This window comes from Ascaphus truei, chromosome 19 (genome assembly GCF_040206685.1).
Source record: "Ascaphus truei isolate aAscTru1 chromosome 19, aAscTru1.hap1, whole genome shotgun sequence".
NCBI lineage: Eukaryota > Metazoa > Chordata > Amphibia > Anura > Ascaphidae > Ascaphus > Ascaphus truei.
The window spans coordinates 15,152,307-15,167,290 of NC_134501.1; the positions used below are offsets into that span (position 1 = coordinate 15,152,307).

Genomic DNA, 14,984 nt, shown 5'->3' on the forward strand with positions numbered 1-14,984 from the left:
ACGCTGTGAAGTATTCTCTTAAGCACTATGGTGCTGTGGTTTACGCAGCGCGTTGTCAACGGCACTCCAAGTGGCCACCAGCAGCAAGAGCATGTGCACTATTTGTTGCTTCCTGCCACACAGCTGATCACATGACGGCTGTTATGCGACTCCTGACACGATGGGATTGATCATGGGACTAATTAGCTATCCTGATTGCTCTCACTGGGTGGGGGTTTTGGTATATAAGGTATCCACTGGCCAGTGTACTCTAGCACTACCCTGCGGAAGGTCCTACAAGGACCGAAACGTTGGTCTTGTTTGTGCTGTACCATCTGAATACAGGCTTTTTTGTTGCCATTTATCCTTGATTGCTGTCCTTTGTCGTCTCTTGCTACGGTTGACTGCTTTCTCTGTTTATTTCTACAGGACAGGCACCATACAATTTCACTTTGATGGGCGTGCCAGCTGCCCCCCTGTTCTATTATATATATATATATATATATATATATATATATATATATATATATATATATATATATATATATATATATAAATATATATATATATATATATATATATATATATATATATATATATATATATATATATATATATATATATATATATATATATATCCTTGTTATCCTTGCTTCATTCATTGTAACATCGCCGGAAGAAGAGATCAGTGTATCTCGAAAGCTCGCACAAATAAAAGCATTTCGTTAGCCACAGAACGGTATCATCTATTTATTTTTTGATTATATATATATATATATAGTATTTGACAGTAGAGGTAAAAAAAACAGGATGATTATATGAACATATTTAAAAAAAAAAAAAAACAATTGTACCCCCTCCTGCCCACATGACATTTCTTAGATTGTAAGCTCTTCGGGGCAGGGATTTCCTTTCCTATTGTCTGATTTTGCTGCGCTTAATGTATTTTAATTCCCTGTACTGTATTTTGTTGTGAAGCGCTGAGCACACTTTTGGCGCTACATAAATAAAGACATACAATACAATGGGTAAATATGCCTCAGTAGCTTCCTTGATGAGCTGTCAATCAGTGAGGTGTCAGTAGAATGCACATACAGTACTGTACCATAGTAGAAATGTCAACAGGCCTCGATGTTAATAACCTGTTGGAGGCCTGCGACATTCTGTATCCTACATTTAGGAGATATTTAAGTTGGGGGGTTTTATGTCTTGAGTCATATTTTGTGGTTTATGACCATAGTGAAAACCAACACAGCCGAAATAAATTGTTTTCTTGATTTTTCAGGGACGTATTGTGCCCAGACAGCAGTTACACATTAGAATATATACAGAGGTACAGTATTTTATACGGAAAAGTACTGTACTGTATAGACTTTACAAGATAACATTAGCTCATGCAATTCCCATACAGCTCACCTACGGGGTCTGCTTATTACAGCTGAAGAACTGAACAAATAATACAAATAGTGCAGGAGTGTATATAGTACGTTACCTTCTAAGCTCAGGGTGTTCAGTACAAACTGGCTGCCATAGAAAATAGTGAAGCAGCAGTCTTCTTTCAATCGAACAGCTTTCCCCCGCTCAAAGTCCTTCGAGTTTTTCCCTGGGCGGATTTCCTTAATTTCCATGAGATCCACTGCAGGAAAATCCATAAGAGGAGTTAGAGAGTACGCTTAATATTGAAATAACTGTGCCCCACCACATACAGTATCACGTGTAGGAATCCTGCAGCTACACGGAGAGGATACGCAGAAATAAAAAACTACCACAGTGTCTAATCTCATTGTTTTATGGCAAAGAAAACTCTTGAAACCCCTTGTTTTGATCTACAGTGTTATGGCTCTAATGCCCATGTTAAGGGATTAGACACCGTTTTTGCTCTTCAACCCTTCAGCAAATGACCCAGCTACGCAGAATTGGGGATGATATGCATTGGAACGGCCCCTCACTATGTTGCCCCTTCACATGGGACAAATTAGACACAAAGGTTTGTTGACTGAAGTCTCCCGCGATCTTCCAAATCTACAGCATAAACGGCACCATATTTATGATAGAGAAGGAATCCCGTTGAAGACAATTGGAGTTTTTCCCGTTTACAAATGTAATACTGTTGTTTTGCACTGTTTCTGTTCCAGTTTTGGGGGACTTTAGTGTATCACCCCATATATATATAGATACCAAAATGCTTGGGAATAAAATGTCTCTCTTAGAATCAGTTTAGTGGCAAGAATATGCATAATGGATTATGGGACTGGAATCCATTGGTTTTTTTTAACTGTTTATTTGCAATTTTTATAGGGGTACAGGAAAATAAGACAGGATCCACTGGGGTATACATTGCATACACGGATACAATACAGAGGTTAGAGTTTGAAATCCATTTTTAAACATAGGGTTATAATTATAGTAGTTCCCTGAAATAAACTCCCAGTTTTGCAAGGAATGAAAGTCAAGAACTCGAAATCCTCTATTTTAACAATATGACAATACAGAGTCAATGCAAGGACGTTGGTGCAATTAGCTTTTAATCCCAAAAGGCTGTATAATTAGCCTAGGATAATCCATGGAGATTAGAGGAAAGGGGGAGGGGGGGGCTCAACATTCAAATCTCCCGCTAACTCGGTAGAAGGAGAAAAATTACGACTTGTAGCGGAGAGTGGCCGGGGCCCAGTGCACTGCTTTGCCCGGCGGCCTATAATGCTGTTAAGACGGCCTTGGCTGTAATGAGAGGTTCTGTAAAACAGATACATTCAAGGGAAAGGTGAATATCTAGAAAGGGTATTCCGGGATATTCCAAACTAGTTAAAACACATCCAGTGAGCTTTGATCCAGGAAGCGTTCTGATTGTTATTTACTGAATTCTGTGAAATATAATTGGCAAAAGTTGCACTGGGTTTTATGTTTGTTTGTTATCCTCTGGATCAATATAAATATAATTACAGTGTAGAAAGAATTTTAGCAAAAGGTTCAACTCGCTAGGCATGATTTTTTTTTCCAGTTATGTTACAAGATAATAAACCCAGCACAATGCTGACTTGTGCAGCTCTGGCCTGTTACACTTTGTGCTACTTTGTGATAAGGTTTTTATGAGAAAGGTGGAGGAAGTGGTTTGGAACCACACATAATGGACAGTCACGTGGCTCTTCCTGCTTCTGACAGGACAGGATGGGGGGGGGGGGTTCCTGCCAAGAGAGAGGAAGTGAACAAAATGGAAACCATCGGGACTTGCACTGGGGCGAGTAGAGTTTGCAGCCAAGGAGTTACACTGTTACATGTTTTTCCTATTTTCTAGTTGAACAAGCAGGAATATTTATTGTAACAAAAATATATACTTCATCACATCCAAAAATCTTAATTCCAAGATAAAGAATTTAAGAGGAATTGTAATGGAAAAAACTCCCCAGTACTTAATAAATGCAAGAAGATGAATCCTCTTAGGGTCCTACCGCGGGTGCATAACCCAGGGGAGCGCAAACTTTTTTCCCCTGCACCCCCCTGCCGCAGTTCCCCTCTCTCCACGCCCCCTCTTACCTCAGCTCCGGCATCGTGACGTCACATTACCTCGCGGCATCATTTGACGCCGCGTTGCCATGGCGACGCGTCTAAGAAGTCGCCGGAGCCAAGGTAAGTGAGGTTTACAGAGGACTTCGACCTCTTTAATTTAAGTGCCTTCGGGAAGCGCGCGGGGCCTCTGTAAAGCCCGCGCCCCACGCAGTCAGTCTCGCGCCCCCCCGTTTGCACACCGCTGGTATAACCCCTAGTACAGGGGTGGGCAACTCCAGTCCTCAAGGGCCACCAACATTTTGACATTAGCGGGAAGCATGGGGTCTCTGGAGCTGAAATGCACAATTTGCAGCTCCGGGGGCTCCATGAGATACCGCGCAAGGTAGCACCGGTACAGTGTGTTGCAAGGGGAAATGGTGTTCCTATTGGCCCGTGTGATGCGGGGGATTTAAATAACCAGGAAGTACCGGCGCTATGTTAACCGGTCAATATCTTGGAAATAGAGATGCGCGAAGCTTGGCGCCCGAGTTTGCAAACTATGCCAAACTGGCTCTGATTTTTGTGAATAAAGTTGTGAATCCGTCAGAGGTGAGACGCGAGAAATTTGCCACGGATTTCAATTCATTACACAAATTCCCACCCGGAGCCGGGAAATCTGAACACGCCGGGTGAATTGCGACTGCGCTGCGATTCATTGGTGAAATAGCGAGTTCACCGTGGAAATGTGAGATTCCTGAGAAACCTTCAGCCCTCGCCAGTTCGCCAGTAGTCGATTTTCAACAAAAATACATGGAAAAAAGTTCTCGAATGCATTTTGGGAAATTTCGCACATTTCTAATCCAAGACTCGGGGGGGGGGGGCGGGGCTGAAAATAGCACGGTTTCGCTCACGGGACCCCCCCCCCGGTATCTCATCCATGTAAAGAAAAAAGGGGAGGAGACAATGAGACTGCCGCTTTACATCTCATATGCACTTTGACCGCCCCCTGCAGACACAACTACCAGAACACTCCTACTGTCTCTGTACGTTCTCCCCACTTACCACTTAGATTGTAAGCTCTTCGGGGCAGGGGTACCGTTTCCTATTGTTTTATGTCTGAAGCGCGTATTCCCATTGTGTGTTATATTTTTGTCACGTGCATTACTGCGGTAAAGCGCTGTGTACATGGATGCCGCTATCATTAAGATACACATATGTACATTAAATAACGTATCCCCCCCGACAACCACTAAAACAAAAGAAAAGAAAGTCATATATTTAAAGGATGAACTAAAAGGGAGCAAAGCGTAGGAAATAAAACCAGAGCACGTGGACACTTTGTGAAGCAATCTCTGAAAGTTCCACATCACAAAGAAGAACGACAGATGCATTGAACAAAACTGCATGAGGGGGAGGAGGGGGGGGAGGGGGGGAGGGGGGAGGAGGAGGGGGGGGCGGGGGGTGATCCCTCTTCAAACTAACAAATGTCGACTTTGTTTCAAAATAGCTATAAAGTAAAATTGGATTTTCGGCAAGTGTAGCACACGGTTATTATCATTATTATTGGTTTTATTGTTCATATCTTCTGACAATACAAGACAAAGGATTTGGAAAACTCAGTAAAGGGAACATGAAGAGTTTTGTTCTTTTTACATGAAGTGTGGGTGTGTGTGTGTGTGTGTGTGTGTGTGTGTGTGTGTGTGTGTGTGTGTGTGTGTGTGTGTTGTATTAACACCCTGCAGTGTGGGTGTATGTGCTATGTCTGGCTGTATCTGCTGTGAGTGTATGTGCTGTAAGTGTGTGTATGTGAGCAGGCTGTATTAACACCATGCAGAGTTGTTGCGTGTGCTGTGTGTGTGTGTACTGTATTAACACCATGCAGAGTTGTTGCGTGTGCTGTGAGTGTGTGTATGTGAGCAGGCTGTATTAACACCATGCAGAGTTGTTGCGTGTGCTGTGTGTGTGTAGCCTGTATTAACACCATGCAGAGTTGGTGCGTGTGTGTGTGTGCAGGGTCGCCGACAGGGGGGACAGCCGGGCCAGATGTCCCGGGCCCGGTGTCTGTTGGGAGCCCGGCCAGCCAGCACTGCAAGTTGGCCTGACCTCTGGCTAGGCCCAGCTGCCGGTCCTCTCGCGACCGGGCCCTGGCTCTCCCTCAGCTCCAGGCCTCTTCCTTATTCTGTCCCACATCGTGCTTCCAACGCTGGCACGCGACGGCCTCTCTGAGGTCAGCGCACTGGAAGTAAGCCTGGCCCAGCTTCCGGCGCGCACCAGCATTAGAGGGAGGCCCGGCGTGCACGCCAGCATTGGAAGCGCAGCGTGGGACAGAGTAAGGAAGAGGCCTGCAGCTGAGGGAGAGCCGGGCCCCGGCCACGAGAAGCCACGGGCCTGGCCAGAGGTCGGGCCGAGCTTGCAGTCGGGCCCCCTCGCATTCACCAGGCCCAGCCCTTCACAGACACCGGGCCCGGCCTGACCATCCACAAGGTAAGTCTATTTTTTATATATAATGGGGGGGCATCAGAACTGTAGTCCTGGGCCCCCAGAAATCTGCCTGAGGCCCTGTGTGTGGGTGTATGTGCTGTGTGTGTGAGCAGGCTGTATTAACACCATGCAGGGTGGGTGTATGTGCTGTGTGTGTGAGCAGGCTGTATTAACACCATGCAGGGTGGGTGTATGTGCTGTGTGTGTGAGCAGGCTGTATTAACACCATGCAGGGTGGGTGTATGTGCTGTGTGTGTGAGCAGGCTGTATTAACACCATGCAGGGTGGGTGTATGTGCTGTGTGTGTGAGCAGGCTGTATTAACACCATGCAGGGTGGGTGTATGTGCTGTGTGTGTGAGCAGGCTGTATTAACACCATGCAGGGTGGGTGATTAACGCTTAGGTTTTATACTGCCTGTGTCAAATGCAAATACAGTTTTTAATAGAATTTTCTCATGCAGGTAAATTAACCCCTTCCCTATTACTAGCCTATTACTATATCATTAAATAAACGGGGTTCTCTGTAAACATGGGGTGCACCATCATCATGGGGGATGAAACTCGGGGTGTCGAGGGGGTGCTGCAGACATTATGTATGTATATCTTTATTTATATAGCGTCGTGTACATAGCGCTTCACAGCAGTAATACACGTGACATGATAATATAACACATAGTGGGAATAAGCGCTTGAGACATAAAGGTAACATTAGGAAAAGGAGTCCCTGCCCCGAAGAGCTTACAATCTAGGGCTGGGGCCATGGTGCCTTCGTCCGCACGGAGGCTGGTCAGTGAGTGGGCACTTACCTGGCCATGGTGGACGGGCCATGGGGGCAGTGCCTGGGGGCGTGCCAAGGGGCGTCCCGGAGCTGGTTCGCCCCCATTGGGCCAACCGCTCACGAGACCGGCCTGTCGCGCCAAGAAATCAGTTTGAACTGATTTCTTGTGCAACGCGCGCCCCCTCCACGCGTCCGCGCGCACGAGCCCGCATGCCGCATGGACGCGAACACTGCCTTAAGGCAGTCTGTTCGCTCAGCGTGCGGACGCATCCACACGGTCTGATGTACCATGACCCCAGCCTAAGTGGTAATGTATGTACGCTACTGATTCTGCATGTACAGCCCCTCCACCCAAACACTAATTCCTGCACTCCTGGCCATCATATAGATGAGCATGCTGCAGACACACAGTGATGTATGTTTGTATGTTACAGAAGGTTATGCCATTATATAGATGAGCATGTTGCAGACACAGTGATGTATGTTTGTATGTTACAGAAGGTTATGCCATGATATAGATGAGCATGCTGCAGACACACAGTGATGTATGTTTGTATGTTACAGAAGGTTATGCCATGATATAGATGAGCATGCTGCAGACACACAGTGATGTATGTTTGTATGTTACAGAAGGTTATGCCATGATATAGATGAGCATGCTGCAGACACACAGTGATGTATGTTTGTATGTTACAGAAGGTTATGCCATGATATAGATGAGCATGCTGTAGACACACAGTGATGTATGTTTGTATGTTACAGAAGGTTATGCCATGATATAGATGAGCAAGCTGTAGACACACAGTGATGTATGTTTGTATGTTACAGAAGGTTATGCCATGATATAGATGAGCATGCTGTAGACACACAGTGATGTATGTTTGTATGTTACAGAAGGTTATGCCATGATATAGATGAGCATGCTGCAGACACACAGTGATGTATGTTTGTATGTTACAGAAGGTTATGCCATGATATAGATGAGCATGCTGCAGACACACAGTGATGTATGTTTGTATGTTACAGAAGGTTATGCCATGATATAGATGAGCATGCTGTAGACACACAGTGATGTATGTTTGTATGTTACAGAAGGTTATGCCATGATATAGATGAGCATGCTGCAGACACACAGTGATGTATGTTTGTATGTTACAGAAGGTTATGCCATGATATAGATGAGCATGCTGTAGACACACAGTGATGTATGTTTGTATGTTACAGAAGGTTATGCCATGATATAGATGAGCATGCTGTAGACACACAGTGATGTATGTTTGTATGTTACAGAAGGTTATGCCATCATATAGATGAGCATGCTGTAGACACACAGTGATGTATGTTTGTATGTTACAGAAGGTTATGCCATTATATAGATGAGCATGTTGCAGACACACCGTGATGTATGTTTGTATGTTACAGAAGGTTATGCCATGATATAGATGAGCATGCTGCAGACACACAGTGATGTATGTTTGTATGTTACAGAAGGTTATGCCATGATATAGATGAGCATGCTGTAGACACACAGTGATGTATGTTTGTATGTTACAGAAGGTTATGCCATTATATAGATGAGCATGTTGCAGACACACAGTGATGTATGTTTGTATGTTACAGAAGGTTATGCCATTATATAGATGAGCATGCTGCAGACACACAGTGATGTATGTTTGTATGTTACAGAAGGTTATGCCATGATATACTACCCTCACATGTGCTAATTAAGTTTGTTGTACCAACCAGGTGACTTTCTAAATGTATATAAGTAAACTTACAACAGCCATTGCTGCTTGCAGCCTTTGCTCTTAAGCAGAAATGCTTTTAAGTAGAAATCTTTCAAGTAGTGGAAGTTTAAAAAAGGAAGTTCAAAAAAGAAGTGGAAAAAGTGGACACACTCTACTGCTTCTGATTCCTGCATTTGAACTACGCTGGAAAGAAGGTTATCATCCCACACTGCACATCTCAACACATTACTATTGCTGTGATGCCACCTTTACTTTTTATATTTACTGTAACCTCACTTATTTTCAAATTATGCACTTCCTTCCACCAGCCTCATCATGTCTCTAACTCTATTCATATTTCACCATCTCTCCTTACTTCACCACTTCTCAGTTCACATGAACTCCTCTCTTACCTGCGCCCTCTGTCACCACACAGTTATGCCGCCTGCACTAAAACACACCCCTACAAATCATCCTCACACATTCTCTTTCTGTCCATGCTTCTCCTCCTTGCTTCTGGGGATATCTCTCCCAATCCTGGTCCCTGCCTTATTTCTACTTGCTCTCGTCCTCGCCTTCCACATGCAACTTCTACTCCTTCTGGTGTCAACCCCTCTAACCTCATACCCATCCCCTGCCACCCTCCCTCCTCTCTCCCTTTCTCCTGTGCACTTTGGAATGCTCGCTCCCTCTCTAACAAGTTCCTCTCTGTGCATGACTTCTTTCTCTCTCACTCCCTGCTTCTCTTTGCTATAACTGAGACCTGGCTCACTCAGTCTGACTCTGCTCTGGAAGCTGCCCTCTCCTACGGTGGCCTTTCCTTCTCCCACACTCCGCGCCCTGATGGCAGGGGTGGAGGCGTGGGGCTCCTGCTCTCCTCTCTCTGCCGTTACAGAACAGTTTCTATTCCCCCCTCTCTTGCTTTTCCCTCCTTTGAGGCTCACACAGTCCAGATCTTCTCTCCTCTCCCGGTCCATGTGGCGGTCATCTATCGCCCACCTTCCTCTACTCATCCCCCTTCTGTCTTTCTCTCTCACTTTGAATCCTGTCTCTCTTTCTTTCTCTCCTCAGACTCCCCTGTTCTTCTCCTTGGGGACTTCAACTGCCACATTGATGACCCCTCTCTCCCTTGGGCTTCCCGCTTTCTTTCTCTAACCTCTTCTTTTGGCCTTCAACAGTGGACTGCAGCCAGCACCCACAAGGATGGCCACTACTTAGACCTGGTTTTCACTAAAAACTTCTCTCTCTCCGACTTCTCCATTTCCCCTTTTCCTCTCTCTGACCATCACCTCATCTCATTTTCTCTCTCTCGCTTCTCTCCATCTCCATCTCCATCTCGCCCTCGTTTTTGCAGAAACCTGCACTCTATTAACCTACCAGCTCTTGGTTCCACTTTACGCTCCTCCCTCTCCTCTCTCAGTTCCGCTTCAGACCCTGACAACCTGGTCAGGAACTACAACTCTGCCTTATCTTCCTCTCTTGATCTTCATGCCCCACTTTCTCTCTGCCGTCCTCGCCCTTCTAACCCCAGACCCTGGCTAAACTCCCACACACGCATGCTGCGTTCCTCCACTCGTTCCTCTGAACGCCTCTGGAGGAAATCTCATACGCTCGCAGACTTCATTCACTACAAATTTATGCTATCCTGTTTCAACTCTGCCCTCTTTCAGGCTAAACAAACCTACTTTTCATCACTAATCAACACACACAAATCTAACCCACGCCGTCTCTTTTCTGTCTTTGACTCTCTACTCAGACCACCCTCAGCTGCCTCCTCTTCTTCCTCTATCTCACCTCAGGACTTTGCTGACTTTTTTAAGAAAAAGGTGGAGTCCATACGGCAGAACATCCCATCTGTTGCCTCCTCCCATCCCACAATGCTTCCCAACTCTCCTCCTGTCTTTCTTGACTCTTTTTCTGCTATCTCGGAGGAGGATGTATCACTGCTGATCTCCTCTTCTCCCTCTACCACTTGCCCTCTTGACCCCATTCCCTCCCATCTCCTAAAACCTCTTGCTCCTTCTATAATCCCTATGCTCACACAGATCTTTAACTCTTCCCTCTACTCTGGTACCTTTCCTTCATCCTTCAAGCATGCAACCGTTATACCATTACTCAAAAACAGCAAGCTTGACCCTACCTGTCCTTCTAACTATCGACCTGTCTCCCTCCTGCCTTTTGCCTCCAAACTCCTTGAACGTCTTGTATTCTCTCGATTGCTACACTTTCTCAACACCTATTCTGTACTAGACCCTCTACAATCTGGCTTCCGCACTGCTCACTCTACTGAAACAGCCCTCACTAAAATAACTGACGACCTCCACGCTGCCAAAGACAGAGGTCATTACACTCTGCTCATATTACTCGACCTCTCTGCAGCATTCGACACTGTGGACCACCCTCTTCTCCTTCACATTCTCCATACTCTTGGTATTCGGAACAAAGCTTTATCCTGGATCTCCTCTTACCTCTCCCATCGTACCTTCAGTGTCTCTTTTGCTAACACCTCCTCCTCCTCTATTGATCTCTCTGTGGGGGTACCCCAGGGCTCTGTCCTGGGACCCCTTCTCTTTTCTCTCTACACACTCTCTCTAGGTGACCTAATCACATCTTTTGGGTTTAAATATCACCTCTATGCTGACGACACACAAATTTACCTTTCAACCCCTGACCTTACACCTGCTATACAGACCAAAGTTTCTGAATGCCTCTCTGGAATATCATCCTGGATGGCCATCCGCCGACTGAAACTTAACATGGCAAAAACAGAGCTCCTTATACTACCTCCCAAACCTGGCCCTACTACATCCTTCCACATTGCTATTGGAAATACGATCATTCACCCAGTAGCCCAAGCACGCTGCCTAGGGGTCACACTTGATTCCTCTCTCTCATTCTCCTCTCATATTCAAAACGTTTCTAAAACTTGTCGCTTTTTCCTCCGCAATATCACAAAGATACGCCCTTTCCTCTGTTACTCAACTGCTAAAACTCTGACTCAGGCCCTCATTCTCTCACGTCTCGATTACTGCAACCTCCTGCTGTCCGGCCTTCCTACCTCTCACCTGTCTCCCCTACAATCTATCCTAAATACTGCTGCCAGAATCACTCTACTCTTTCCTAAATCTGTCTCAGCGTCTCCCCTGCTGAAATCCCTCTCCTGGCTTCCGATTAAATCGCGTATCTCACACTCAATTCTACTGCTCACTTTTAAAGCTTTACATTCTTCTGCCCCTCATTACATCTCAGCCCTAATTTCTCGCTATGCACCATCACGACTCTTGCGTTCTTCTCAAGGATGTCTTCTTTCTACCCCCTTTGTATCTAAAGCTCTCTCCCGCCTTAAACCTTTCTCACTTTCTGCCCCACACCTCTGGAATGCTCTTCCCCTCAATACCCGACTAGCCCCCTCGCTATCCACCTTTAAGACCCACCTTAAGACACATCTGCTTAAAGAAGCATATGAGTAGCACTGGATAATCATGGACACATGACACAAAGCTTGGCCCCCTGCAGACGCACTTACTAGTATTCCCTCCTACTGTCTCTGTACGTTCTCCCTACCTACCAATTAGATTGTAAGCTCCTCGGAGCAGGGACTCCTTCCTTAATGTTACTTTTACAGTATGTCTGAAGCACTTATTCCCAAGATGTGTTATTTATATTTGTTATTTATATGACATGTATTACTACTGTGAAGCGCTATGTACATTTTATGGCGCTATACAAATAAAGACATACATACATACATACATATAGATGAGCATGCTGCAGACACACAGTGATGTATGTTTGTATGTTACAGAAGGTTATGCCATGATATAGATGAGCATGCTGTAGACACACAGTGATGTATGTTTGTATGTTACAGAAGGTTATGCCATGATATAGATGAGCATGCTGTAGACACACAGTGATGTATGTTTGTATGTTACAGAAGGTTATGCCATGATATAGATGAGCATGCTGTAGACACACAGTGATGTATGTTTGTATGTTACAGAAGGTTATGCCATTATATAGATGAGCATGTTGCAGACACACAGTGATGTATGTTTGTATGTTACAGAAGGTTATGCCATTATATAGATGAGCATGCTGTAGACACACAGTGATGTATGTTTGTATGTTACAGAAGGTTATGCCATTATATAGATGAGCATGCTGCAGACACACAGTGATGTATGTTTGTATGTTACAGAAGGTTATGCCATGATATAGATGAGCATGCTGTAGACACACAGTGATGTATGTTTGTATGTTACAAAAGGTTATGCCATTATATAGATGAGCATGTTGCAGACACAGTGATGTATGTTTGTATGTTACAGAAGGTTATGCCATTATATAGATGAGCATGTTGCAGACACACAGTGATGTATGTTTGTATGTTACAGAAGGTTATGCCATTATATAGATGAGCATGTTGCAGACACAGTGATGTATGTTTGTATGTTACAGAAGGTTATGCCATTATATAGATGAGCATGCTGCAGACACACCGTGATGTGTTTGTATGTTGCAGAAGGTTATGCCATGATATAGATGAGCATGCTGTAGACACACAGTGATGTATGTTTGTATGTTACAAAAGGTTATGCCATTATATAGATGAGCATGTTGCAGACACAGTGATGTATGTTTGTATGTTACAGAAGGTTATGACATTATATAGATGAGCATGCTGCAGACACACCGTGATGTGTTTGTATGTTGCAGAAGGTGTGCTGTTATAGATGAACATGTTGCAGACACACAGTGATAAAGAAGTCATGGTTTTAACATGCAAATCCCCTTCCTTTGCGGTTTGAGAGGTGCTGTGGTCCTGTTTAATTATGCGTGCTACATTTCACTACCAAATATTAGTTAAACTAAATACCTTGATGTGCTGGGTAAATGTATCTTATTTTGAATTACCGTCTCACTGTCTCTAAGGAGCCAGCAATGGATAACAAAACAATACCTTGCTTGAACCTTATGGTTACAAGACCGTCCTCCTCACAATGACTGCATCGTTTTCATTCACTTCAATAAATACCCTATGCATTCTCTTGCCACAATAAGAACCTCCTTGGAAAAAACATATACACATTTTGGATTGTGTTGCATAGGTTAACAGCATTTCAGGAATACTTGATGCTTGTCTTTTCCTACCAAGGACCCAAAAGGTGTAAGATTTGGCTTTTCAAGACCAAAAACATTGACATTCTATTGGAAATATTGTCCTCTCAATTATTGGAATTTCCTTAACATGTAATTTCCCAGAATCCTTAGCTGCAGTGGAAGCATAAGAGATAATGGGGAAACGCAGGGCTGCAGACCGGCCTGAGACATGCGAGTGTGTTCACAAGTGGGCTTTTTATTTAAAATTCTGCGAGATGTTAAAAATGAACGGTACTGTCAAACTATTGAGTGTGAATCATTGTAATGACTGCGGCCTGCATATTGTCACACAACATTATCAGCAAATGACCCCAAAAGTACGGAGTTCGGAGCTGTTACAGTAATTGGCCGTAACAGGAAATCTGGCATTTTTAGCAGTTCAGTTCTCAGAGTCTCCGCTGAAAGCAGGACATGTTCACTGAAATGTACGAGGCTTCTGCGTGTTTAATTGGCACGGCATTTTACCACAGAAACCCAGCAGCCTAAAGCCAGATTGCAAAGATAAAACACGAGAATGCACATAGCTGTCCAATTATTCAACTTGGTTTAATAACCTTTAATGTATCAGATGCTGTCAAGTATACATCCGGCCTGCTGATCCAGGTCTTAACTAAAACAGAGTACTATTTCTATGCAGAAGTGACAGGGGCCACGGTGGTGTATACAGTGCAGTACAGTATGCAGAGCTCACTGTGCACACGGCACTGTACGCAATACGATTCTCATTTTTATTTTCCGTGCCTGAGGCACCAAGTGAAAGGTGAGAAATGTGCCCGGGCAGTGTCACTGGACGGGACACACAGGCATAGCATAACATTGCTTCCCGTAACCAGGGGCCATTTCACTGTCTGAAAACTTACTGTGTGCGCGATATTATGTAATTACATTGAGATTAATAAATATCCAGCTCAAATCTGAAGGAAAGATGGATTTGAGTTATACAGTACACGGGGCCAATAAATGACCCTGTGTGTACATATCGATGTATCTGAGTGTTGCATATTCACATAGATAACCCTGTATCAGTGTAAATAAGGCTCCTGTAGAAGATGTTTAATAAAATAATTCCTTGTCTCATCGTCGTCTTCACATTTGTTTTCCCAACTAATAGAGCAATCAAACTAAAGTAGTAATACACCCCTTATCAATATCCCCCCTTATCAATACCCCCCCTTATCAATATCCCCTTATCAATACACCCCCTTATCAATATCCCCCCTTATCAATACACCCCCTTATCAATACACCCCCTTATCAATACACCCCCTTATCAATACACCCCCTTATCAATACCCTTTTTTATTTTCAGACATAGAATTGGTGTGTCCCATTGGGGTGTCCCTGGAGCTGAACCTTAATATTTTTCACTTCGG

The 14,984-nt window shown here is 44.3% G+C and overlaps 1 protein-coding gene across 3 annotated transcripts in view; it reads right to left on the reverse strand.

The window, feature by feature from the left end:
- PLCG2 (phospholipase C gamma 2) overlaps window positions 1–14,984 on the reverse strand; it is a 92,200-nt gene that overhangs the window by 52,439 nt on the left and 24,777 nt on the right. For all 3 annotated transcript variants that reach the window (XM_075576717.1, XM_075576718.1, XM_075576716.1), the window contains one exon: window positions 1,472–1,615. In XM_075576717.1, coding sequence (XP_075432832.1) covers window positions 1,472–1,615 — 144 coding nt within the window. The remainder of the gene's footprint in view (window positions 1–1,471; window positions 1,616–14,984) is intronic.